Source organism: Chaetodon auriga, chromosome 2, assembly GCF_051107435.1.
Source record: "Chaetodon auriga isolate fChaAug3 chromosome 2, fChaAug3.hap1, whole genome shotgun sequence".
Taxonomy (NCBI): Eukaryota; Metazoa; Chordata; class Actinopteri; order Chaetodontiformes; family Chaetodontidae; genus Chaetodon; species Chaetodon auriga.
In genome coordinates, this window is record NC_135075.1 from 16,033,527 (window position 1) to 16,058,440 (window position 24,914).

The following is a 24,914-nucleotide window of genomic DNA, read 5'->3' on the forward strand; positions in this document are numbered from 1 at the left end:
GACTTAATAAAGGGAGCTGTTTTTCACAGTGACCCTCAAGGGAACTTTATAAACTACAGATTACTAAACAATAGTCTACAGAGATGCTAGCAGCTCAAGGAGGCTGTATTGCACAGCTGTGCTTTGAACCAAATGCTAAAATCAGCATGCTAACATGCTTACAATGGTAATTCTCACATGCTGATGTTGAGCAGGTTATGATGACCATGTTCCCCATCTTAACATTTCTTAATATGTACTAAACACAAGGCGCAGCTAAGGCTGATGAGAATTTCATTACTTTCTCAGGTTTTGGTCATAAACTAAGGTGTTGGACACATAGAATTTTAACCTAATTATGGCACTAAATGAAAAATCAAGGGATCATCAAAGTTATTATGCCACATTCGAAGCAGCACATGAACGTGTGCACGAAACTTCATTGCAATATAATATAATAACTGTTGAGACATTTCACCTAAAAGTATGCGTGTGAACCTCATGGTGGCACTAAAGCCTGCCTAGAGCCCGTCACTAAAGTCAAGTTTCATCCTCTGGAAACCTTGAATGTCTGTGCAAAATTTCATGATAGTCCAACGAGTAATTCTTGAGATACTTAAGAGTAGACTAGTTTCAGTGGTGGACTGACTGACATTACAACCCTTGGAAAAAAGCACAAGATGGGTTTACAGCACTGGGGTACATTCCTCAAACATTAATAAGTACTCCTCAGTATTTTTCATTCTTGTTTTCTGTGTTTTGCAGATCCTGGCAATTGTCTCCATCCTCTTCATTGTGCTGTCTACCATTGCCTTGTCTCTGAACACCCTTCCAGAGCTACAGGACACAGATGAGTTTGGCCAGTCCTCAGACAACCCACAACTGGCCCATGTGGAAGCTGTGTGTATTGCCTGGTTTACCATGGAGTACCTGCTACGCTTCCTCTCCTCCCCCAGCAAGTGGAAGTTCTTTAAGGGTCCTCTGAATATAATAGACCTGCTGGCCATCTTGCCCTACTATGTCACCATCTTCCTGACAGAATCCAACAAGAGTGTGCTGCAGTTTCAGAATGTCCGTCGAGTGGTTCAGATTTTTCGGATCATGCGGATCTTGCGTATTTTGAAGCTGGCTCGTCACTCCACGGGTCTTCAGTCTCTGGGCTTCACTCTTAGGAGGAGCTATAATGAGCTGGGCCTGCTGATCCTATTCTTAGCCATGGGAATCATGATATTCTCCAGTCTGGTCTTCTTTGCAGAAAAGGATGAAGAGGACACCAAGTTCAAAAGCATTCCAGCATCCTTCTGGTGGGCTACGATTACTATGACAACAGTAGGCTATGGAGACATCTACCCAAAAACTCTGCTGGGAAAGATAGTTGGAGGTTTGTGCTGCATCGCTGGAGTACTGGTGATAGCCCTGCCTATTCCCATCATTGTGAACAACTTCTCTGAGTTCTACAAAGAGCAAAAGAGGCAGGAGAAGGCCATCAAAAGAAGGGAGGCTCTCGAGAGGGCTAAGAGAAATGGTAGCATTGTCTCTATGAACATTAAAGATGCATTTGGCCGCAGTGTAGAACTCATGGATGTAATGGTAGAAAATACTGATGGAAAGAAGCATAAGGTGCATGATAATCATGTGTCTCCTAGTCAGCCGAAAGGGACACCCAAACTCAAGTCACAGATGATCCCCAGCAGCCCCACCAAGACCCTTGAACCAAACTACCAAGAACAGGCCAAACCCTCTGACAGCCCTCAGCACCTCAGTGCACAGAAACTGGAGGAGATGTACAACAAGATGGCCAAGGCCCAATCACAACCCAACCTTGACAGCAAGGAAAAAGGGCAGCTGTCCAAAGAAGTTAAGCAGAGAGCTGAAATTGAGATGGGAAGCATCCCCACTGAAGCTATCTCAAGCACAGCAGAGGCAGTCACAGACATGAGGAGCATGTCCAGTATTGACAGCTTCATCAGCTGTGCCACTGACTTTCCTGAGAGCTCTCGCTTTTCCCACAGCCCCGTCGGAAACATGCCAGGGAGAGTCAGCACCAACCCCGGCCTGGAGCCCACCTTGGAGAATGAGCATGAAGGATCCCAGGGCACCACTACAGCCCTAACAGGACAAAGCACCAAACCCGGACCATATTCTGACAGCCCCACGGGTCTGCGTTTCAAAAACCCGCTCAGAAGTCGTTCGCTCAAGGTCAACTTCAGAAGTGGGGAGGATTCAGGGACAGGGGCCCCCTCAGACAGCTCATCAGTCCAGAGCCCTGAGGTGTCCATCTACACAACTGCCAGCAGCAGGACACCCACCAAAAGCCCAGAGAATATACTGCCCACTATCTTCACATTCCACGATGCATCCATCAGTAAATTCATTGATGCTGACACAGATGAGGAGGAGCACCTGCATGATGGTTCAGGCAACAACCCATCCCAAAGACTCCTGGACAAAGCCAGCCCCAAGTTTGGCCATCACTCCAGCTTCCAGCAAGGGTCGAACCACACAGAGGGCCTGCAGAGGAAGCTGGGGAACAGCACACTGCCGCTAGACGGACAGGAGAACCACGTGGCTCAGGAACTACAGCCACTTCAGGGTGAAACAAGCCACTCTAATGCTTAAAGTTAACAATATGTGAGAGACCATGGAGGATGACATACAGGAGAGGAGGCAGCAGAGGGGGAAATAAGAAGCACAGTGAACTCAGTAAAACTGATCTTCCCAAGAATATGAAAGGCACTGAAAACACTTGCAGGAACATTTGAGGAATAATAATACAAAATGATTCTCCCATGAAAATTAATTACAGCGTAGTGGTGAGAGTAGAGAATATAATTTTTTTTATAAGCAAAACATATTTTTCTGACCCTGGATACCACTTTAAAGCCACTATAGCAAAAGCTGTCCAATTAGTAGCAAAGCACAGAGGGCATTGAAACATGACATTGCAAACAGGGGGGAGCTTACATTTATGTTTAAGTTACGGTTATAGAGCGTATAATTATGGCATTACAAAGGCAATAGTGTGTTGGGAAAATGTATAGCTTGCTTCCTTTAACTTCCTTCCTCAAAACTGGCCTTAGTTTATGTTGTCACCCATGTGTTATATTTGTGTTTGTATGAGTGAGAGAGACAGACACGGACAGCACATAATATAAGAGTGTGCAGCAATTATCTTTCATATACAGTATATTTATTGTAATGTAGCGTCCTTGGTCTCTTGTCTTAAGCGTGAACTTGGGGAGAATCAAGTGTTTCAGTCTGTTTCTGTTGCACAGGAGTTCAGTGTCTTGCTCAGCGACATTTTTTACTGCACAGAATACGTTTCGACAAAACAGAGAGACACTGTGAGGCTGCGTCCATCGATTTCCTTCTTGCTCCCGTTCCCGTGCCCAACTGCTGGCAAGAGAGAGCACCTTAACGTGATAATTATTTTTATCATGAACACAGAAAAAAAAACCTCTTTATTCTTGTTTGTTTACTTATTTTCATTGTTTCTAAATGTCTGTGTGTGCCCTCAGATTGGTGTAATCCGAGTTTGAATCTGGAGAATATCAAAAACAAACAACAACAACAAAAAAAATCTTGTGTTAAAATGAAACTTTCTCAAAGGTGTTTCAGGGGAGTCACCATTCCTATTGTAGCTAATAACCTGAACTTCATATAAAATGACAGTGCTTATGAGCATCACTATGGCTGGAAAGACAACACTGAAAATCACAGAGATCTTCTATGTTGAGCCAGTTTTGTAGTGAGTGTGAATACTGTACATGTATACTCACAAAAGTAGAATATTACAAGAAAACACACTTATTGTACAAGGTAAAGAATCAAAAAAATTTATATTTTTAAGATATTTTCTAAAAGAATGGACTCGTAGATGAATATATTGTGCTAATCTCATAGTTTTGCATTTCAATACATGTACTGCATTATTTTGATGGAGTTGCATTTATTAGACGATATACTGTAGTAGATAAATTTGTATTGTTTGCTACTGTCTCCCTGTAAATGTCTCCCCCTTTTACCCTTTGTGCAATGTGAAGAACCAAAGAATTGTTCTCTCTGATAACTCATATGGATGATAGTAAGTTTTACTGTTTTATCTCAAAATTCAAGTATTGATTTTCTAAACGACAGAAGCTGATATATTTCAGGGAGCCATACTCGCTCATTCGGCACAGACGTGTAAGCTGGAGAAAGCAGAGAGAAGAGGACTGACCTATGAGGAGGAAGGCTGAGAATGAAAAGAGAGGGAAGAAGGAAAACAAAGAGACAACACAGCACTTTATTTTACATCCATTTCGAGAAGCTAAATTAGATTATTTACACACTGTGGATCTTGGCAAGTGGTTTGCTTCCAGAAATCCAAAACATTATGCCCATGTGAGTTCACATGACATCTCTTACAGCTACCTACAGCTCGCCTCTCAGGCACACAAACAGCACAGAGGCACCTTGTGTGTCTGCAGGCCACTTTAGTTCAACCAAACATTCTGCTTTCCTGCTTTCCTCCACGCACCTGACTCCACACATATGACCGATCTGGGTGTTGATCATCTGGTGCTCTCATGCTCTTTGTTACATTAATCATGGAAGCATGGTTTTCTAACATTATGAACTTTACAACATATCATGCAAGCATGCTACAAAGCATCTATTTTTACTAGTGCATCTTTATGCTTAAAAAAGTAGTATTTACTCTGTATGGCTGTTTGCAATCATTAGACATAATATAAGTTAGATATTTCTGTGCCTTTGCTTTTAACAAATGCTCCGCATCCCGAATCTGTCCCTGAGCCCTGTCTAATAGAGCCCGAATGACAATTAAACAAACTGTACAGCAAATAAAGTAAACACACAGTGAACTGGGTCATCAAGCTCTCAGGCTGCTGTATTAGATATCCACACCGTTCCCTCTAATGTCTTTCCTGTGCACTTACACTTAAATGCACCCAGCATTTACATGAAAAAGACCCGATCCACAAAAACAAACAGGTGCACGCTCACTCAGCAGAGTGAACGGCCGCTGTTTCCATGGCGATGGTTGGGATGACTGGATGGCTCACACTTGATGTGAGCAAGGAAGCTAATTTGAAGAGATGGAGCCCTTAAAGACTCAAATATACACAGCATTTACGTTCTGTTTGCGCGTTCATCCATCTATGCTCTTCTCTTTCCGTCCCTTTATTTCACTCTATTTTTAGAAAGGTGCACACATCTCATCAAGACAGAGCACGGCCACAGCAACACACGCCTGAAACTAAAGTGCAGTTGCTATGATGTTCACTTCAGCCACCTTCTCCTGTGGAGGGAGTGAGTGTGAAATGTGAATGGAATAGGAACAAGCAGCGTGTGACAGAGAGAGCTGTGCAGCAGAGCTGTCAGCCTGATTACAACTGACATCCCTAATGATGGCTGTGGAACTCTGCTCTTTCACCACATGTCCAACTTCTGCCCAAATGGCTCTTTAACACAGACAACTTGATCATTCAAACATTATTGGAGAGTTCTCCCAGCTTTTTTTGCCCTTTTTGGAAGGTTAAACATCCCCTCAGATTGGATAATAGCCATCATATTCTGCCATTGAGAAACTCAGTTACGCAGCCAGATTATTGACACAGCACTCCTGTGTTTTTCCATTACAAGGACCGGCCTTGTGCTGGAGTCTTTTGTGCAGAATGACAATGCAAAAATGGCAGTTGGGTTGAGGCATCCTTTTGAGGATGTGTTCATTTCTGTGATTCTATAAATATCATCCTGGGCATGCAAAGGGAGGGTCTGGGCCAGCAGGAAAGGCTCAGTTACAGCAATGTCTTTGGTCGGATGGTGTCATGAAGCTCTGAGGAACAAACTTTGTAACAAAAGAGGCTGACAAAAAGGGAAACTACACAAACAGTCACTGGTGTGTGGGATTTGTTGCAGCCCAACCCTTAACGCTGCATGGTAATGGGATAAAAATGTCAAACTGACAAACGGCGATATGGCTTTCACTATTCAAGGCACTCAAGATAGAAGAAAAGACTAGATAGATTTAAAAAAAAAAAAAAAAAAGGAGAGGGTCTTACACAGTGAAGATTCATTAACATTCATCAGACAACAGTCAGACATGCAGTAAATACTGACAAAATCTTTGGAATTGAGTCTCTCATCACAGTGGACTTCCCTCCAAACAAGCCATAGTCTATTTAAAAGGTAACAACTCTTTCCTCTGTTGGATGAATGTTAACAATGTCCTTATTGCTTTTCAGAACTTTTTGTTTGTTTGTTTTCTGAACTGCACTTTATTGATTTTACTAAATCCTCCGCTGTGTAGTGACCATGCAAATAAAAAATGTCAACGTACAAAGGTGCACATTGGTTCAAGAACAATTTCCAAAAAGCACAAGCTATTATACTGTCAATAAGTATCAATGTCATTTTCCTTAAGCACAATATGCCACACTAGAGGTTTAAGCCAAGTACAAACACATAATCGTAATTTTCAGAATCTTCCCCCTTCTTCAGGGAATGAATCACCTCTGTTTGACTCACACAGGTCTGTATGCTGCCCTTACTGTGTCTGGGGACATGTTTGTTTTGTAAAGTTTCAAACTTTGTACCAGTTGACTTTATTATCTTTGTGGTTTCTTGTTGTTCAACGCATGTAGCGCTACTAAACTTTGACACACAGTACTTGTAAATATCATCTAAGAAGCTATAGGAAAATGTCTATGATGAGCAATTTTGAAGCAATTTTCTCCTTTTACTGACTGATGCTTAATAAAAGACAATAATCTGGTGGAGCCTCACTTTATTATCTGAAAGGTGCTTTTACAGAACCACTGAATGCATGTAATCCATGAGAGCTAGTCAGTGAGATTGTGCAATAGCTGAGCTTGTGATTTCTGTTACCTTGTACAACAGCACCATCTAGTGTTGGGTTCTAAATTCAACAAGGAATACATTAATGTACTCTGACATTCATGTTAACATACTCTAAAACAAGATAATCCATCATTAATCCCACAGCAGGGAAAATAGGGGATAGTTCAATAGTAAGAAGCACCAGAAAAAAAGATATGATAAATCAATAAAACAGATAATGCATTCACAATGCACACAGGAAATATTGATATTGCACTGTTTAGTATACACTGATATTGAGTGAATTTGAATGAATTTGTCAGTTTGTATGTGTGTGGTCTCCTGGGAGCAGTATTGATTTTAAAGTCTGACAGGAGCAGGAAGGAAGGACCTGCAGGACCTCACCTTCACACACTGCAGGTGAAGCAGCCTGCCACCGAATGAGCTGCTGTCACAGTGTCCTGCATGGAGAGGGACATGTTCTCCATCAGGGGTGATTTCTTAGCCATCACCCTGCTTTCTCCCAACACCTCCACCAGGTTGAAGGGGCCATTGCAGGACAGAGCTGGACTTAACACGCGTAGTTTTAAGTTCCTGTTTTTACTAAGTAAAACACAAACCCGATTCCAAAAAAGTTGGCCTGCTGTGTGAAACATACCAAAAAACAATGAAGTTGGTGAGGTCTTTGTACTGTTTTCAGTTGAGTTTATGTCAAAAAAGATTAACAGGCTATCACATCCTGTTCTATTTACATTTTCCACAGCGCCCAAACTTCTTTGGTATCAGGGTTGTATAAGCGTAAAACACGATGATCACTGTCTAGATTGGATCAAAAGTGGACAAATGAAGAAATTGTTTAACACTATTTTTAAAATATTTCATTTTAGGGCTGACACTAAAAACTATATTTATTATTAATTACTTGGTCAGTTATTTTCACAATTAATCAATTGCTCTCTACCTCAAAAAAAATAAAAATAAAAATAAAAAAATAAAAGCCAATCATGATTTCTCTGATCTTTAAGAGTCTTGTTTTTCTCGTTTACACAGATAAAAACAGAGAACATATTTAGCAAGCTGGAACCAGCAAATGTTTACCATTCTTGATTGAGAAATTAGTGAAATTATTAATCACTTATCAAAATTGTCACAAATTTGCTGTAGTACCAATAACTAATTAATCGGTTAATCATTTTAGCAACATCTAATATCAGTATTTTCACTGTTCCAGTTCAACATGTAAACAGTTGCTTTGCTCATAGGTTTGATCTCTAAACTCAACCCAGTTTGTTACACTCTATCTCACTAGAAAAAAACAAACCAAACAAACATGAAAGCCTTAGCTGGATGGGGCCCAGTTACCTTTTTTGGCCCTCAGCATGTAAACATTTGTAATCAACTGATAAAGTAAACATCAGTGAAAGTCTCCTTCAAAGCTGGCAACAGATTCCTATTTGTCATGTTATATTACGTCACCCAACATCATGACCAAAGTGTTGAAGAGGATTACATCACAGTCAATACTGGTCACAACTTAAGGCTTTTCCCAAGACACAAACACTCTTAACTTCCATGAACAACAACCTCTCTGCAGCAAAAATGACAGCAAAAACTACTAAAGCCTCAGTCACAAGTACACCGAAGCATTTTAAACCAATCAAATTAGATGTGAAATGTAACCCACAGAAGAAAAGGAGCACTTATCCAAAAATGTGAGTTTATGAAGAATGCATATTCGGGATTTGTGCACACATGCTAAGAAGTTTATCACCTTAACATTTCACTCAGCGTTGGATAATCCGCCTCACATCATGGATCAGAAAATAACTTTCTATAACAGATGAAAGGAATGTCTGCGTAAGAGCTGACGAGTTGTTGATCAAATACTAAAAATAACGAACTGTAAAAGTGGTTTCCTGCTGTCTGTACTGTTGTGGCTGGGGGTTAAAATCTTACATAAAGGTCAAACATAGGCTCAGAGTAAAAGTTATGTATTACTTTTTTTTTTTTTTTACATATGAGAACAGTGTTATTTGTGATCTTACTCAGGCAACTCTAAAAGCACTAAGAGACAGAGATTAAACATGTTTTGAGTATTTGCTCATTAAAACATTTGTGAAAGGAGAATGCATTGGTTTACAGACTTTAGATTTGAAAGCCTATATTTAAGTATGACTGACAACTTCATGTTTTAGGGTGTACACAAAGGAGGCAGGATCACAGTAACAACAGTAACTCCAGCTATTTTCAGTGACATCCACCTTTGTGTGACACTGAACACCGGAAAGTCCCCTGTTATTTCTCCTCACTATGTTTTGGCCTTTAAACACCAAAGATCACTCTGAAAAGTCTGCAGAAACACGACAATTAGAGGTTGACTTCATTGAGGTTGACTTCACTTGAGTTCATTGCAAAACTGGCTGTCAACATTTTGACATGAGAGGAGTCACAGAAAAACTAGAGGTTTTTTTCCAAGTCAGTTTTAAAAACATTTTGTCTGTCTTAAAACTATCAGCATGCTCATGTGTACAAGTAATCATGAGTCCACTCCATACATGCTGTGACCAGGTCCCTTCCTGAAGTAATACCAGAGTAAGTGATGGGGAATCAAACTGAAGTCCTCGTTCTGTGGAGTTCAGATGAAATCAGCAGCGGAGAAAGTATTCAAATCCTTTACTTAAGTAGAAGTACTAATACCACAGTGTAAAAATACTCTTTTACAATCAAAGTCCTGCATTGAAAATGTCATTAAAGTAAAGCTACAAGTATTATAAGGAAAATGTACTTAAAAAAAGTAAAAGTACTCAATGCAGTGTACAATGTACTATTATTTTTACTTGATTCTTCAGCATTTATGTGAAAGCAGGATTTCACTCTTGTGGCTGCTGGAGGTGGAGCTCATTTTTAACTACTTTGTACAGGACTGCTGATTATCTGCAGATTATTTTCATTATGGATTCCATGTATTATGGATTGTTTTATCCAACCAATACGACAAAATGTGAAGCTGGAACCATGAAATGTTTTAGTTTGATAAAATGATTAATGATTTTCAGAACTGTTGCCAATTCATTTTCTGTCAATCCACTAATCAGTTCATCAGCTAATTGTTTCATGTGTACTTGTACTGTTGTGTAGTTTAATTTTGGACAAAACATAATATCTTATAATCAGACTGAAGGCTCCTGGAATTACTGCTCACATCTTAAACATCAGAAACATCTAGTTGTCCAGAAGTAAGTGGTTTGAAGGTGTTTGTACCAGCATTTATCTGAACTGACTGATCAATAACAAGCTCTTCATTAAATAAAAATATGTAAATTTATAATGAGGTAAACCTGTAGGGTCTCTGAGTATGATAATGTAAAATACTACACTTTGGCTCTGGTCCTGAGTGTTATCTTAATCCCTGCCTCAGTCTTACTCAGCCACTGTTCATGAACAGTTATTAATGTGCACGGGTTAGTCAGTCAGCCCCGCGGTCATCAGACAAAAACTCTTCTAGCCTATTGGTGGCCACCATCAGTCGGAGTCCTAATCCGGCACACACAAGTTATATAAAATGTCCATTCAATCCCGCGCCACACACGGAAACATCTACTCCAAAGCTTGGCGGTCTGCTTGTGTGGCTCCTGAACCCGGACCGGAGAATCATGATCGTTGTAGTGGACCTGCTGCTGATGCTCATCGATCTAACCTACTCCATCCTGAGCGCCGTAATCCAGACTTTCCTCCGGCCGCGGCTGAAGTGCATTGATGGGGAGCTGTGTCTGATAACAGGGGCCGGGGGCGCGCTGGGTCGCCTCTTTGCCCTGGAGTTCGCCAAAGAGGGAGCGCACCTGGTGCTGTGGGACTGCAACACGGCTGCCAACGAGCAGACCGCCAAGCTGGCGCGGGACCTGGGGGTTCAGGTGCACACGTACACGGTGGACCTGTCCAAGCGTCAGAGCATCTACGAGACGGCGGACAGGGTGAGGACGGAGGTCGGGGAGGTTTCCATGCTGGTCAACAACGCGGGTGTGGTGGCCGGTCGGAGGCTGCTGGACTGTCCCGACGAGCTCTTGGAGAGGACTCTGCTGGTGAACTGCCACGCGCTGTTTTGGGTGAGGCTTTGCACCTTTTACGCACAACTGAAACTGTAAAACTCCATCTTTGCTGGACACAGAGCTTACATACTGTACCAGCCTGACACGAGTTATGTAACAGCAATTCACAATGGGCCTCCCCTGGCTCGGGTCAGTATTTGTGCACTGATGTGTGAAGGGATCAGAGCAGCCTGTGCCGCGGCAGAGACGGTGCATCACACTAAAATACCCCCCATGACTGTTGTATGTCACCATGAGTTTACAATTAACCTCATCCACTCATCCCCATAATGAAGGAGCCTAGGAGAGCCCACCACTTAAAAGAGCATGTGATTATGCCCTTGATCCTCTTAAAGCCTCAGTCATGCTCATACAATAAAATGGTAAGCTCATTTACACCAAATATCAGGGACACAGACACAGTGGGCGGGTGATGAAAGCACCTTCCAAACTCTAATGCACCCGATCTGGCAAAGGAAAAAATCTCTCTGCTGGGAGGAGTTGGCAGCTGCCCCAGACCCTACTGTATGTGAGCAAAAATGAGCTGAATGGCTCTTATTTAACTCTCAGTGCGTTTTGTACTGTACTCTAATACTTTCATACTACATGGTCCCAGCTTTGAAATGTTGAACCACATGAGCACAGAATCAGCTTAAATAAAAAAGGTCTTGACATAAGGTGGCAACACAAAGATTCAGATGTTGAAATATACCTCTGCTGATGCAGCTGTTATTGAAATAAACTGACAACTGTATCAGAACTTGATATCCAAATCCTTGTTAGCTTTGCCACACAGCAAACAAAGGGCCCAAAGTTACGCAGTACGTCAACTTTTCTTCATTAATTTCTTTGAAAACCCTTAAAAAAAACTTGAGTCATTGATGGAATCTGCACCAAAAAATAGACATGGCCACTAAAACCAACAATAAGCCAAACAATAAAACCTTTTTTTATTGTCTGTTGATATTGTGCTCAAGTTGTGCATATTCCCAAAATTAGGATTAATCAGATGACCACAAACCAATTTCCAGCCAGTTATCTACTTTGGCCGGTGGGCCATCCAGCTTTGTCTTTGAGGCCACATGGTGCTAGCTTGGCAATATGCACCATTTTAACACACAATATCTTTCTGCTCAGTTGTAATCAGCAGTAAATAAATGAACTGGTTCACCCACATATGCTGGGAGATTTCAACATATTTGCGTTCTGGAGCACTGGGTAAATATTTGGATATGTCCTCACCAACGCAAATATTTTGGTTCTTAAAATAACTTCCACTTAGTGTCATTTCTTCTCAGGCGCTCTGAGTGGACAGGCAAATCAATGGAGCAAAGTTCTATTGCTGGGGAAATGTCGGCATCTATAGGTCCTAACATTGTCATGAGGGGTTGTTGTCTTGTGTGCCGTGTTTCATTCAGTCTAGCGAGGTTTGCTAACCAGTTACCAAACCAGTTTATGGAATAACAGTCATGGACATAAGGATTTTTTTGATCATCAGCATCAGCCAGTGACACGCAGACTTATGTTCAAGGTTTGTGAATCTGCAGCTGGAACATTTTGGCTAGCAGAGAGAGAGAGAATTTATAGCTTATTTTTCTTCCTGTCACTACGTTCACATTTCTACTCATGTTATACACTGTTAGAAAGCTAAGATTCTCATGAATCAAATGAGGCAAACCATTTCAAGATACAATCATAACATCAGGCACAATATACGCCAACAGCTGACAAACAACCGTTCTTAAAATTCAGGCAACATTGAGGCAACTCACCTATGACATCTAGTGATCCACAGGTGGATAACACTCCAACAACAACGGTCTGGTAACATCGACAAAAATCCAGGCAATCCACTGCAGTAAAAATATTTAGTCCAAAACACGATAATGAAACACAGAAAGATATTTTCTCCTTTCAAATTAGCATGCAGTGTGCTTGTGTTCTGCTTTATTCAGGCACTGTCTTATCTCCAGTTATTGAGTGGAGTCTCAGTTTTCAAGCGACAGCTAACCTGACCAATCACGATCTGCCAATTGCAACTGATTTTGCAGATGACTGATGCTTTGAATAGCCAATGAAATTCTGAACATGCTGATATGCCACTTCAGTGGGTTATTTACACCTCCAGTCATCTCAAATCAAGGATTTCCATGCTACTAGGGATATTACACAGTTGGAAGTGATAGTCTAGATTTCATGAATATAAGACCCTCCTAGCTTTGGGCTAAGTAAGGGCGACCATGTTGTCCTGTGAACAATGCAGAGTATGAGCTTGCCCTAAGGGGTCACAGCCCTGATGGGTTAATCAGGCCGTCTTTTCTATTTCTATTAAGAGATACTAATATCATCTTACTAACCCCCACTCCCTCCCCCAACAGATGACAAAGGCCTTCCTACCTCAGATGAAAGCAAAGAACCATGGTCATATTGTAACCGTTGCCAGTGCTCTTGGGCTATTCAGCACTGCATGTGTAGAGGTAAGACACATGATTAATGACTTCCTCACCACTAGCAGAGCAGACAAATCCTACAACAATCTATTGCAGAGGACATTCAAATGCTGATCACTCTGCTGGTATTTACTCTCTTCCTCCAGGATTACTGTGCCAGTAAATTTGGAGCTGTTGGTTTCCACGAGTCACTGACACACGAGTTGCTGGCAGAGGACCTGGATGGCATCAAAACCACTTTAGTCTGCCCTTATATTGTAGATACAGGGATGTTTGCAGGTTGTGAAATCAGGTGAGATGTGTCAAAGCTTCAAAGCTTTTTTTTAATATATAACACTGGAAAACAAATAGATGCTGTGTTCTCTACTTTATAATCTGCCTTTTCTCTTTATTTGATATCTACCAGGAAGGAGCTTCGGAGCCTAATTCCACCTCTGGAGCCGCTCTACACTGTACAGCAGTCAATGAAAGCCATTTTAGCTGAACAGCAAATGATCTGCATTCCTCGCCTTATGTACATCCCCTTCCTCACACGGGCGTGAGTATTGCTTGCATTATTTGTCAAATGTACAATATAAGCTGTTACACTCACAGATGGAACACTAAGGCCATTACTGGTGAGAGAGAAATATTTACATAAATATACTGGGACTAAGACAAAAAATTAATGTGGAACTGGTTTTGTTTTCCTTCTCTAGATTGCTACCTTGGGATGCGAATGTCGCAACATATCGCTTCATGGGAGGTGACAAATGCATGCTACCCTTCATAAAGAATGTCGAACTGAAGAACTCCAACGGCCACATCAAATCCTCCACCTAAGACCTCGCTGTCAGTCTGTCTTACAACCTTGTTCAATCACGGACCAATGCAGACACCAAAGGCTCATACAACAACCCAGATTCCAAAAAGTTGGGATGCTGTGTAAAACCTAAATAAAACAGAATGTGATCATTTGCTGACCTAATTTTGACATATACTCAATTGTAAATAATACAAAGACAATATATTTAATGTTTGACCTCATCAGCTTCATTGATTTTTGTAAATATCTGCTTATTCTGAATCTGATGCAGCTACATGTTTCAAACACGTTGGGACAGGAGCAACTAAAGACTGGAAAAGTTGTGGAATGATCCAAAAACACCTGTTTGGATCATTCCACAGGTAAACAGGTTCATTGGTAACAGGTGATAGTGTCATTATTGGATATGAAAGGGGCATCCTGGAAAAGCTCAGTCGTTCACAAGCGAGGATGAAGCAAGGTTCATCACTTTGTGAACACATGATTGTATGATGGATATTACAAAGAGCCAGTCAGACTCACAAACCCTGATAAATTCATTTGAAAACGTTGTTCACAGAAGAGACTGCAGTAAGAACGGATCTATACAAGTGCCTCTTTTTATTCACATTAACAAACAGTGCAGAAACAAAGACTAAACATGAACAAATCTACAGGAAACATGCAACAGAAAAATATGGAGCTTTATGTTTGAGCCACAGAGTACAGTCTCCATAACTGTAAAAAGGAATTCAAACATACAAAAGAAGCGCTAAAGAAATCCCTCCAGTACTATTCAGATGTTCAGCGTCCCACAATACTGTTGAAATATACTTCTGCTGATACAGCTGTTATTGAAATAAATTGACAACTGTATCAGAACTTGATATCCAAATCCTTGTTAGCTTTGCCACACAGCAAACAAAGGGCCCAAACACTAAACAGTATTTCAGTTAAGTAAACTTTTGGTCATGTCTTTAAAAACCCTTAAAAAACTTGTCTAAGGGAACACACCCTTAATTCAGGCAACATTATCATTTCTCGGGGAAATCCATCAACAACCGTCAAGTCAAACCAATCAAACAAATCTGTAAAGACTAAAGTTCAGCCGAAGCAGGTTTGTTGTGTGACCCGAGGTCACCGTGGTTACTCCTGCAGTGTACGGTGGTCTCCATATGAAGTGAAAAGCATCACATCAGGTTCAAACCAACTGCACAGTGGCTGCTTGTAAGTACCCCTGCAGGAACTGGAGGGCTTCTGCATTCAGACTGGTGCTCAGCATCGAGGGAACCTGCACCAAAAACACAAGAGTCACAGATTCATTTATTTGAATTTTTTTTAAGCATGACCTGTTGCACAGCTCGGCACCATTTACGTAATAATCCTAATATTTCTTCTTAAACAAAACTATCATGAATTTATATGTTTTGGCAGAAGCTGCTAAATATCTCCTGCATGTCTCAACATACCCTTCCTGGACAGGCTGTCGAGAGCTTGTGGAGTGACTGTGCCAACAGGATCTTTGGATTGCCGACAGCGTCTCCAATGGGGTCGTGCTCCTTTTTCCCGGCAAAAGCTAGCTGTGAGAATGCCGTCTGATAGCCCGGTGTGTCCTCAATGTCGATGAAGTGCTCATCGTCTGGGATGCTGTCATCTTCTGGCAACTCAAATAGACCAATGAGTGCCTGCAGCAGAGGGGTCCTGAACATCAAAACCCAAAGAAAAAAAAATGATGAAACACACTCCCCCAGTACGTATCAGGAGAGCATTTCTTCCATATGTACTGCTTCTGTTTCCTTCAGGATGATTTCTCACCAGAGCTTTGTGTACTCAGTGTCCATCATTGCAGGACATTCAGTAAGGATTTTTGTAATTCCAACAGCACAGATCTTCTTTTCAACGGCTCCAGACACCTTCTGAACCTCAGGAATAATTATTTTCTCCAACACCATACCAAACATTCTGAAACACACACATAACAGGATCAATACTATTATCATTTATTTCCTGCACTTCATTCAGTTCAATTCAATTTTTATTATATAGCACCACATCAGGTACAGGCCGTACTCTACAGAGACCCAATAACTCCCCCATGAGCAAGCACTTATATTACAGGTATGATACCCTGGACACCTGCAAAGGTGTTGGGACCACGAAATATTGTTGGAAACATTTACTACACTACAGGCAAGGTGGTGATTCAGGCAGCCATTACTCACTATATTGTATCAATGCATATAAAGACATTCATACAGTTCCAGTCAACAGCATGCTTTCAAATCAGTACCAGTCTGTCTCTCTACCCCCCCCATTTTCTCACTGCTCGTCTGTTTTTAGACAGGTTTTATCATCTGTTACACAAATTTTGTTTCAACGTAACATTAAATGTTGCAATCAATAATGTAATTCAACCTGATCCACAAACCTGTGTTCATTTTCCCTCTGAGGTGGGGGATAAAATATTGTGGCAAGACGGTGGGATGCAGGTTAGAAAAACCTTTTTTTAACTGTGTAGCCTGTGAAATCCATTGTAACTGGTGTGAACTCAAGCCGGCTGTAGCTTCCATCCTTCACAATGCGCCACCTTTCAAGCTTAAAAAGGGCTGAGTGTTTGATAATGGAGTACTCCTTTAGAAAATGTCCTATTTCTAGAAATTGGCACTTCTATGCAGTGACAAAAACAGGTTTCAATAGCTCGAGTGGGCCATCAAATTCAAGGGGACAGCCAGTTGGAGTCTTTTATAATGTTGAAGTTCCCACGTTATGCTTATTTTTAGATTCATACTTTTATTTTTGGTGTCTACTCAAAATGTTAACATGCATTAATGTTTAAAAGACATTTTCTCACAATGTCCATTGCTACAGCACCTTAATTAATCCTCTGTCTGAAACACTTGTGCCTGTCTCTTTAAGACCACCCACAGCAGGAACGGCCAACTGTGTTTCCACATGAGCTCTGCCATATTTTTTGGAACCACGGCCACAATGAGGGCAGTGACTGACGAAGTCCTGACGTCTTGCTTACATGCACAGTGTCTGAATCGGGGCTATGTGCATTTCTCAGTGGATTGTTAGTTTTGATACTTTCACAGTACTCACATAACACGTAGATCTGCTTTATAGTAAAAAAAGATAGTGAAATCTCACTTTCTACAATGTGGGACCTTTAAGGTTAACAGAACTCGTCATGTTCCCATTGCCTAAATGCTACACTGATGGACAAACCCACTAAATAACTACAGTCAGAGAGCAGTGTACTTTTCTGTCAACATCTTGTGGTTATACAGAAAATACACTTACTTTGGCTGGATGCTGTCAAAAATCTCCTGCAGTGCAATCGCTCCGTATTTGACACAATACAGGTTAACAAACACCAAGAAACCTGGAAAAAAGAAAGCAAAGTGTAACACTTAAATCAGACAGTAGGACCAGTGATAATTTGCACAGTACTGGCTGATATAACAACCTTGCTGTCAATTCGTGAGTTCAAAGGCTCTTAACAGAATATCAAGGTTTGTAATAAGATGATGGTACTAACTCTTGATGAACTTGGTGGTTTTGGAGCTTTGAAGCCTCTGGAAGAGCAAAATGAAGATCTGTTTCCTGTACTGAGTGATAGCTTCTCTGCCAATAGAAAGATTAAAAAAAAACAAAAAAAAAAAAACAGTCATGACCTAAACAAATCAATTTCACCGGGTACTACATTTAATCATTTAATAGATGCTTTTCACACTGAGAACACAACTGTAATCGACTTACGGGGGCATGTGCTCTATGATGCTGTTGAGAAGGTAAAAACCTTGGTGGTCATTGGCCTTAGAGGCAATAAGCTTTTGGAAAACACCAAGCAAGCCAGGCTGAGAGGAAAGATGAGCAAGACAGGACCCAAGTGTCAACATACTGGTCAAACAATGAATAAATCCAATCTATAAATGTTAATGAAACAAATGGAGATAAAATCACTGTTATTAAATGCGGACAACTCAAACACCACCACCACTTACTATTTTATCTGCAGCACTGCTGGCAATAGTGACACCTCCCTTCTCCAGGTAAGCCTGAAGCAGGCGCACCAGAGGGGGGATGTTTCCTGTCCGTTCCCACAGCACAGGCTGCAGCAGGTGAGGGAATAAAGCCATGTAGGAGGAGGGAATAGAACTGGAGTGGATCTCAAGGAGGAGAGACATCACCTGGAACACGTATGGAAGAAACTCTGCAACAGCGAACAAAAGGTGGATGAGTGGAGTTGCCTCTATCAGCAGCAAGCCGTGTTTATCAACATATCATCTACACATGGATCAGTAAACTCCACAGGTAACTGACACACCTTGGACATCGTTCTGAAGAATCTCGGTGAAGACGGGGAAGAGTGCTTCCTCAAAGCTACTGACAGTGGTGGGGTTGGCCTTGCAGGTGATCCGGATTGACAGGCACATGGACTCAAACAAGTAGTGGTTAAAGTGAGGCTTGCTGGGATTCTGAAAATGGGTGAAAGATCTTGAATTAGTTGCCACGTGTATCGCCTAAACAGACCAGCATGTTGGTGAATCTGTCCGTAACCATAAGTAGACACAAAGCGTGTGTTACCTTGCTGACTAAGAGGAGCTTATGAGTGAGCTGACCAATCAGAGTGGGAATGTACGGAACAATGGCCTCCTGTAGCAGGGAGAAGCTGCGCATGATGGCTTTAAAAATGGAAAAGAAAGATAAGAAGACAAAGACATGATGAGGCGACTTAACTCTGGAGCTGCTCTGACACAGACTGGGGAACATTAATGGGGAGCATTCAGATGACAGGACAGACAGGTTTACCTTTCATGATGTATTCATTTTCTGCAGAACCAGGAAGAGCAAGTGCCTTGAACAAGTTGTTGAGCAGCTGTTCAGTGAAAGGTGCAATCTCTGCAGGTGTGATACTGAAACACACAGAGAGAGAATGATTTGTTATAGAGTTACAGAGGTGGATGCTAAAATCTGAGCTGCCTTCCCACATGTTGCCTTTTTTCATCTCAGCTGTCTCTACACCTTTTTTCTCTCTTCTTTTTTGTTTTTAAATGAATTGGACTGCTATTATTGCAATGATGCAGGTGAATGCAGCATGGGACTGATCCCTGCAGAAAAGGTAAAGGGGCTCAACAGGCAATCTTTCCAATATCAGGTACGGGTAATTACTTTAAACATACTAGTAAATATTTACAGTCGTCCCAAATCAATTAACTGTTCTGGTTAATTCAAATGCCAGCATCTTTTACTATACTGCTTGATACTTACAGTGTGCTGTTGTTGGGGCCTCTCATAGTGAAGAGCCTCTCCAAAGCATGGGCTGCATAAGTGTGCTCCACTGTGCTCTCCGCCTGCAGGTGACTTATCAGTAGGGGAACTGCCTGCAGCAGCTGCTCCTTGGGAAGCTGAAGGAGAAGGACAGAGAGGAAGCCCTCTGTCATGCACTCAGTTTGCCTTCTGAAATTCAACAACTTGTGGATAAATTAACAGCTCATACCTGGCTTCTGAAGATCATGACGTACTTGATGGCATCTGCCTTCAGCACTGGAAACTCATTAACTACAAAACAATGAGTGCTTGATTAATGTGTGTACACAAATCAATGTTGGACATTCAAATTACAGCAGAGTCCGCTGATCCTGTTGCAAGTTGCAGAACGATTGCACAATTGGATAATACAATTAAAATGCGGTCACAGATTGCCAGTGTTTACAACTCATCAGCCAAATCTAACACATAATACATTTTGTAGTCCTAAAATGTGCTGAGAACTGTAGGAGTCTTCTTAATAAGTAAGTATTCTTACCATTGGGGGATTTTAAGTCTGAGAGAATGTGGTTCACAAAGAATTCACTCAGATTCACCAACTCATTGGCTTGAGTTATTCCATGCTGGTGAGAAAAATGATTATTCTAATTATTATCAAACACAGTGAATCGGTGCATTCGCAGTTATATATTGAATAGCAGTTATATATTGAATAGTCCACTGACAAATTAAAACTTAACTATACCTTTTGCGTTTGCGCTTTAGACGCCAATGATGTGACCAAATAGATGGCAGCATCTTTGTGTTTCCAGTTCTCCCCGGGATTCTTGGCGTACTCCGCCAGCATTGAGTTCACATAGCCAGAAAAGATTGCTGTGACGGGGCCCTCGAAAAACTTACAAAGGCCTCTCACCAAGTCACACGCCGCCCTACGACGAGTGTCGATGTCTGAGGAGGGACGGGAAAATCGTTAACAATGGGGATGTGGTTATCATTGGCACACTTATGTTAACTGTCCCGTATTTCCAAACTGTATATGGAAACCTATTGATGCAAGTATTCCAACTAACCAACTAGCTAACTAAATAATTCTGCACATGGGGTTTGACTAGAGCAGTCCACCTCGAAATATGAGTCAGAATTACATAAAAATTCCCAAGTTTATGTCCATAATTTACATTAGAGGAAACAGATAATGATGAAAATATTTACCAGATCCTTCAAGGTCCCTCCGGATGTATTCCTCAGAGTTATCCTCAAAGGCCTCTTCATCTGCACCTAATAAGGAATTCCAGGCAATCTGGTCAGCATCACGTTTGTGTCGGAGCAGGCAGAATCCTGAATCTGTCAACTACTGATAACACTTCTTGTTGAAATCTGATGACTCAGAACAAAGCATTTACTTACTTCTGAACTCCATGTTAGGCACAATGACCTTCTCACAAATGCTAGTGAGTGTATTCTGGTCCTCAAATAGATGCTTGTAGTGTGGCCTTTCACAGACTGATGCCAAGAACTGGATAGCATTGCTTACGAGCTGCAACAAGGACAAGGTGTATTGTTAGCAAAGAGAAAATGAACTTCAGAAAGAACACAGGCACAGAGTCAGGGGTCATTTCTCTCACCAGGTCATATTTGACTTCCTGGCCAGTCGAAACTAAAAGGTTCCAGATAGCGGTGACAAAGCGTGGCAGGTACGGCTGGAATTCTTCATCGTACTTCTGAGCGTAAAGGGCAGCGTTGTCACAAATTTGAGACTTCAGCAGCTCCAGGAGACCTGCTTCCTCCTCATCCTACAGAGAGGTCATTAGAGGCACAAACGGAAATGTTAAAAACCACGAGGAAACACAACAGTGTTGAAAATGTGATGCATGAGTGAAAAAGACAAGAAAAACTCACGTCTGTTTGCAAAAGTTTATTATCCAAAGTCAGTAGGCCGTGGAAATTGGTCATCCAGGTTTCCATGTTGTCTTCAAAAAACTCTGGAAGGTCCTGTGTAATAATACAGAGTACAGCTGTAAGGAAACATATCACATCCCTGATTTATGTGAATATTAATTACTACGACAGAAGCTGACTTGACCGCTACATGGTGCAAAATACATCATACACTTCACTAGAGGTGGTGTTGCATGATTGCCTTACAATAATTACAAATGTATTACACTTTATCAATCAGTATTTGACTGCATTAATGTCCAATTCAAAACAACAAATGCAAATGTGAAACTATAGAACCTCTTTTGGATGATTGATATTACAAATACCAACTTATTTCTTTAAGGAAAATGGTGATTGGCTCTTGGGGGTTCAATCAGTGAAAAAAAATCCAATGCAGAAACATCTGTAACTGTAAAATATTTCCATCTCATCTCATGTGCCCTACGCCAGCAATTGCTGATATCAACTTCCATGGCACAGGAAAGGCCAAAAAACTCACCATTTGTATTGTTTAACTACAAGCATGTTAAAGACAAGAAACCTTGTCAATAATTAAAACATAATGCATAACAGTGACTCATAGGCCCTCAACACAGGACACCTCACACAAAAGCTGATACAAGCTGTACACAAACTGTATGCAAGGAGCCAATATACCTATCAAACGTTGCTGCTTCACACCAACTTACAGGGCTCCCAAACATTTGCTGTTCACTTAGTTTTGTTATGCACATGACAAAGAGGTGCTGACACCTTGGTGTACAACTGTATACAGACTTCCCTGACCATCGAGAACCACAAAAACAGCTGCTTCATATTAATCCTTTATGATCAACATTCATCCTGGGTGCAACTTCAAATGTGTCCACAGCAATAAATGCCACCAAAATGTATAAAGGGAAAATCGTGCACACAGATTGGTCTGGACTGTGATGTGCTATTGTTTGGAGGGGAAAAAGGGTTACCTTTGCTACAAAAGATAAAATGTGACTGTCCAAAACAGCAAGGCCTAGAAATACAAAGAAACATGAACTGACCTGGAAGTTAAGACTGTAGAAGAGCTTGGAGATGAGTGTGAGGGAGGAGAAGAGGACTTTCAAGGCATTGACGTCTGTAGCATGAGTCTGACACAACTCAATAGTGGCCTACAGCAAAGGAGAGAGAAAATAAATACTTTGTCATACCGGAATGTGATCAGAACTGTGTCAAGCATTTCAATATTTGTTAGATGTTCTATAACAACTGGGTTACTTGTAAGTGTTGTGGAAATTGATGTGCAAGTCATGACAAACCTTGAACAGCTCTGTCAGAGGTAGGGCAAATGTGTCCAGCACTAATTTGATCTCTGACCAAAGCTCATTTGACTTGAACTCGTGGCGGTACCTAGAAGAAAATAAGGTGCCACAGAAAAGATTTGACAATTTCTATCTGAAGTCAATCACGAAAACATTTATAGCCATTGAGAAGTGAACTCTACCTCTTGAAGAGTGAATGTGCGGTACGAAGCACTCCATTGATGATGTGAAAGTCTCCACTTCTGAAGCGGGTCACCATCTCGGTTAGCAGATCGGGCCATTTTTGAGGGAAATCCTCCCTTCCTATGATACTGATGGCATCACTCAACTGTGGAAATGCACAGGATAAACAGGGGCTTGTTTGACTATCTTCCTTCAAACCTTCAAATCAGACCCTTTGAGGCACTATGACACGTGAGGATGTACCTGTTTCTGAATCTGTTCTGGGCTGCTCAGCATCAAATTTACTATGTTTGCTTTGATTGCTGTCCGGTCTGGATCAGAGACTTTGTTTGGTTCATCTTCAACCTTTGGGGAAAATAAATTGCAAATGCAGGATAGTCAACAAGCCTATTATAACAGTGGTTCTCTTCACACCTAATACTAAATGTTACTTTACATACAGTAAACATATCTATATACCAGATAACAGGTATGAGCAGAGTCACCAACATGTAGACTTGCTGTTACTTGGTGAGACTCACAATGCGCCAGTTTCTTTTGATGTAGTTCTTGAATGTAACAGCAGCACAGACGCGAATCACGTTGTCTTGGGACTTCTCAAGCAAAGTGAGTAGTAATAAGGGGTAGTTCTGGTTTCCCTCCACAGATTCAAGAAACTTTTCAGCTAAGAAACACAAGAGATGAATAGAAAACAGGTGTTGCAAAGCAGAGATTAGGTGATCAAGTGAGTAGTGAGCATAAATAGGTCAATGTGAGCAATACTGTTTAGGAACTGTATTAAAATATGTGAGTTAATGTTAGGTCATTAAGTTGTATTACCTGGACGTCTGACTGTTGGGTCTGGGTCCAGTGTTTTCCTGAGGAACTCGGTGAGGGTTTGTAGGTTAGCGTCATTCAGTTCCATGCTCGTAACTAAAGGCGAGAAAACCAGTGACTGAATGAATGAAAGAAATAAACCGGTGTCTGGCAGCAATTTCCTCACGAGGCTAATAATAATATTTCATTATATTATATGGATGCACTTTATCTAATGTTAAATGCTGAGTAATCCTGTACACAAATTTTAGCCAGGCGTTATTAAAGCGTGTGTATTGGTTCCTGTAAGATCACATTACCTAAAAGTTACCAAATGTGTGCTAAGTGTACTTACTGAAGTAAACCGTGCCGAGGTTAAAACGTCTTAGAGTTTCACTGCTCCATCTAACAAGTCAAAGCAATTCTTGATACTAGCTTTAAGTTTACAGCTCCGCTGCTAGTTTCAGTCATTCAGTCTGCCGTTGACTTTAGCTTGCTAGCAGCTAAGCTAGCTAGCTACGTCGCCTCAATCTGGTATTAGCTCAGTTGGCCCCGCTGACTCCAGATCGGTTTATGCAGTCTAATGTAACAGCTAGCGGTGTAAAGGTTGTCTAGTCTTCTGTGAGTTCATATACAAGCACATGGTGGTCAGGATTTCGCATGAACTTGATCTTATATAAAATTTGATTTTACGGAAGTTACCCCTTGCTCTACTGCCCCAAACTGAAAATATAACAATACTATCTAAAGCAGCATGGAAAGCAGTATCCCAATTCCAGTGAATAGACTGATCCAGCAGCCGGTCCCCTCCAAGACAGTCTGCTAGCGTTAGCGTTAGCTTGCTAATGTGTTTTGTGCTAACCATAAAGTTAGCTAATTTCGGAACATAACGCATTCACCCTCAAAATACCGACCTATTACCCAGTTTACACGCTTCAATACCATATTACTGGATATGAAAACTACTTAAGCATTAGGACGGCTTACCGTTCCAGTGAATTTCAGTCAGGATGGGATGGAGACGCACCAGATACCGTTCAGACGTGCTCGCCTTGCCAGCTTTCAAACGTCGTCTAGAGCAAAAGGAACTGCGCGGTCAGAGTACTGCGCAAGCGCAGATGTCAGACGAAAGCTGTAAGACACACCCCTTCCTTGGTGTAGCAATCGCTGGAACACAAGGCAGCTATTTACGTTAAATAATCATTGAAACTCAAAGCAAAGGTTATTCATAATCTCCACTATATGAATATGCTAGACATAACTTGGCCTTTAGAAAATGCTTAAA

At 41.3% G+C, this 24,914-nt stretch overlaps 3 protein-coding genes across 5 annotated transcripts in view; 2 read left to right on the top strand and 1 right to left on the bottom strand.

The window, feature by feature from the left end:
• LOC143337719 (potassium voltage-gated channel subfamily B member 1-like) overlaps positions 1 to 6,757 on the top strand; it is a 37,591-nt gene extending 30,834 nt beyond the window's left edge. For all 3 annotated transcript variants that reach the window (XM_076757453.1, XM_076757462.1, XM_076757472.1), the window contains exon 3: positions 745 to 6,757. In XM_076757453.1, the coding sequence (XP_076613568.1) occupies positions 745 to 2,598 (1,854 nt within the window). In that variant the 3' untranslated portion in view covers positions 2,599 to 6,757. The remainder of the gene's footprint in view (positions 1 to 744) is intronic.
• Positions 6,758 to 10,289: 3,532 nt separating this feature from the next.
• Positions 10,290 to 14,383, top strand: LOC143337732 (retinol dehydrogenase 10-B-like). Its single transcript, XM_076757500.1, has 5 exons — positions 10,290 to 10,925; positions 13,286 to 13,384; positions 13,504 to 13,649; positions 13,764 to 13,895; positions 14,056 to 14,383. The coding sequence occupies exons 1-5, from the start codon at positions 10,476 to 10,478 to the stop codon at positions 14,177 to 14,179; spliced, it is 951 nt and encodes a 316-aa protein (XP_076613615.1). The 5' UTR covers positions 10,290 to 10,475; the 3' UTR covers positions 14,180 to 14,383.
• A 360-nt stretch (positions 14,384 to 14,743) lies between these two features.
• On the bottom strand, positions 14,744 to 24,692 carry cse1l (CSE1 chromosome segregation 1-like (yeast)). Its single transcript, XM_076757485.1, has 25 exons — positions 24,617 to 24,692; positions 23,654 to 23,746; positions 23,356 to 23,498; positions 23,078 to 23,179; positions 22,834 to 22,979; positions 22,649 to 22,739; positions 22,394 to 22,501; positions 21,315 to 21,407; positions 21,041 to 21,208; positions 20,823 to 20,952; positions 20,628 to 20,693; positions 20,161 to 20,363; positions 19,954 to 20,038; positions 19,645 to 19,706; positions 19,416 to 19,552; positions 18,957 to 19,060; positions 18,732 to 18,829; positions 18,472 to 18,622; positions 18,149 to 18,357; positions 17,904 to 18,001; positions 17,683 to 17,768; positions 17,445 to 17,526; positions 15,957 to 16,103; positions 15,611 to 15,842; positions 14,744 to 15,432 (listed from the first exon to the last, which is right to left on the bottom strand). Exons 2-25 carry the CDS (start codon positions 23,736 to 23,738, stop codon positions 15,343 to 15,345), a joined length of 2,916 nt encoding a protein of 971 aa, XP_076613600.1. The 5' UTR covers positions 23,739 to 23,746; positions 24,617 to 24,692; the 3' UTR covers positions 14,744 to 15,342.
• Between the last annotated feature and the right edge of the window lie 222 nt (positions 24,693 to 24,914).

What these genes read in the sequence shown, in the direction of transcription:
- LOC143337732 (XM_076757500.1), top strand. Translation starts at nt 10,476, where the DNA reads ATGATCGTTGTAGTGGACCTGCTGCTGATGCTCATCGATCTAACCTAC. An exon ending in TTTGCAGGTTGTGAAATCAG is followed by an intron (nt 13,650 to 13,763) that starts GTGAGATGTGTC and finishes GATATCTACCAG; the next exon opens with GAAGGAGCTTCGGAGCCTAA. An exon ending in ATCCCCTTCCTCACACGGGC is followed by an intron (nt 13,896 to 14,055) that starts GTGAGTATTGCT and finishes TTCCTTCTCTAG; the next exon opens with ATTGCTACCTTGGGATGCGA.
- cse1l (XM_076757485.1), bottom strand. Translation starts at nt 23,738, where the DNA reads ATGGAACTGAATGACGCTAACCTACAAACCCTCACCGAGTTCCTCAGG. An exon ending in TCTTCAGAACGATGTCCAAG is followed by an intron (nt 18,358 to 18,471) that starts GTGTGTCAGTTA and finishes TCGCTGTTGCAG; the next exon opens with AGTTTCTTCCATACGTGTTC. An exon ending in ACTGAGTACACAAAGCTCTG is followed by an intron (nt 15,843 to 15,956) that starts GTGAGAAATCAT and finishes TTTGATGTTCAG; the next exon opens with GACCCCTCTGCTGCAGGCAC.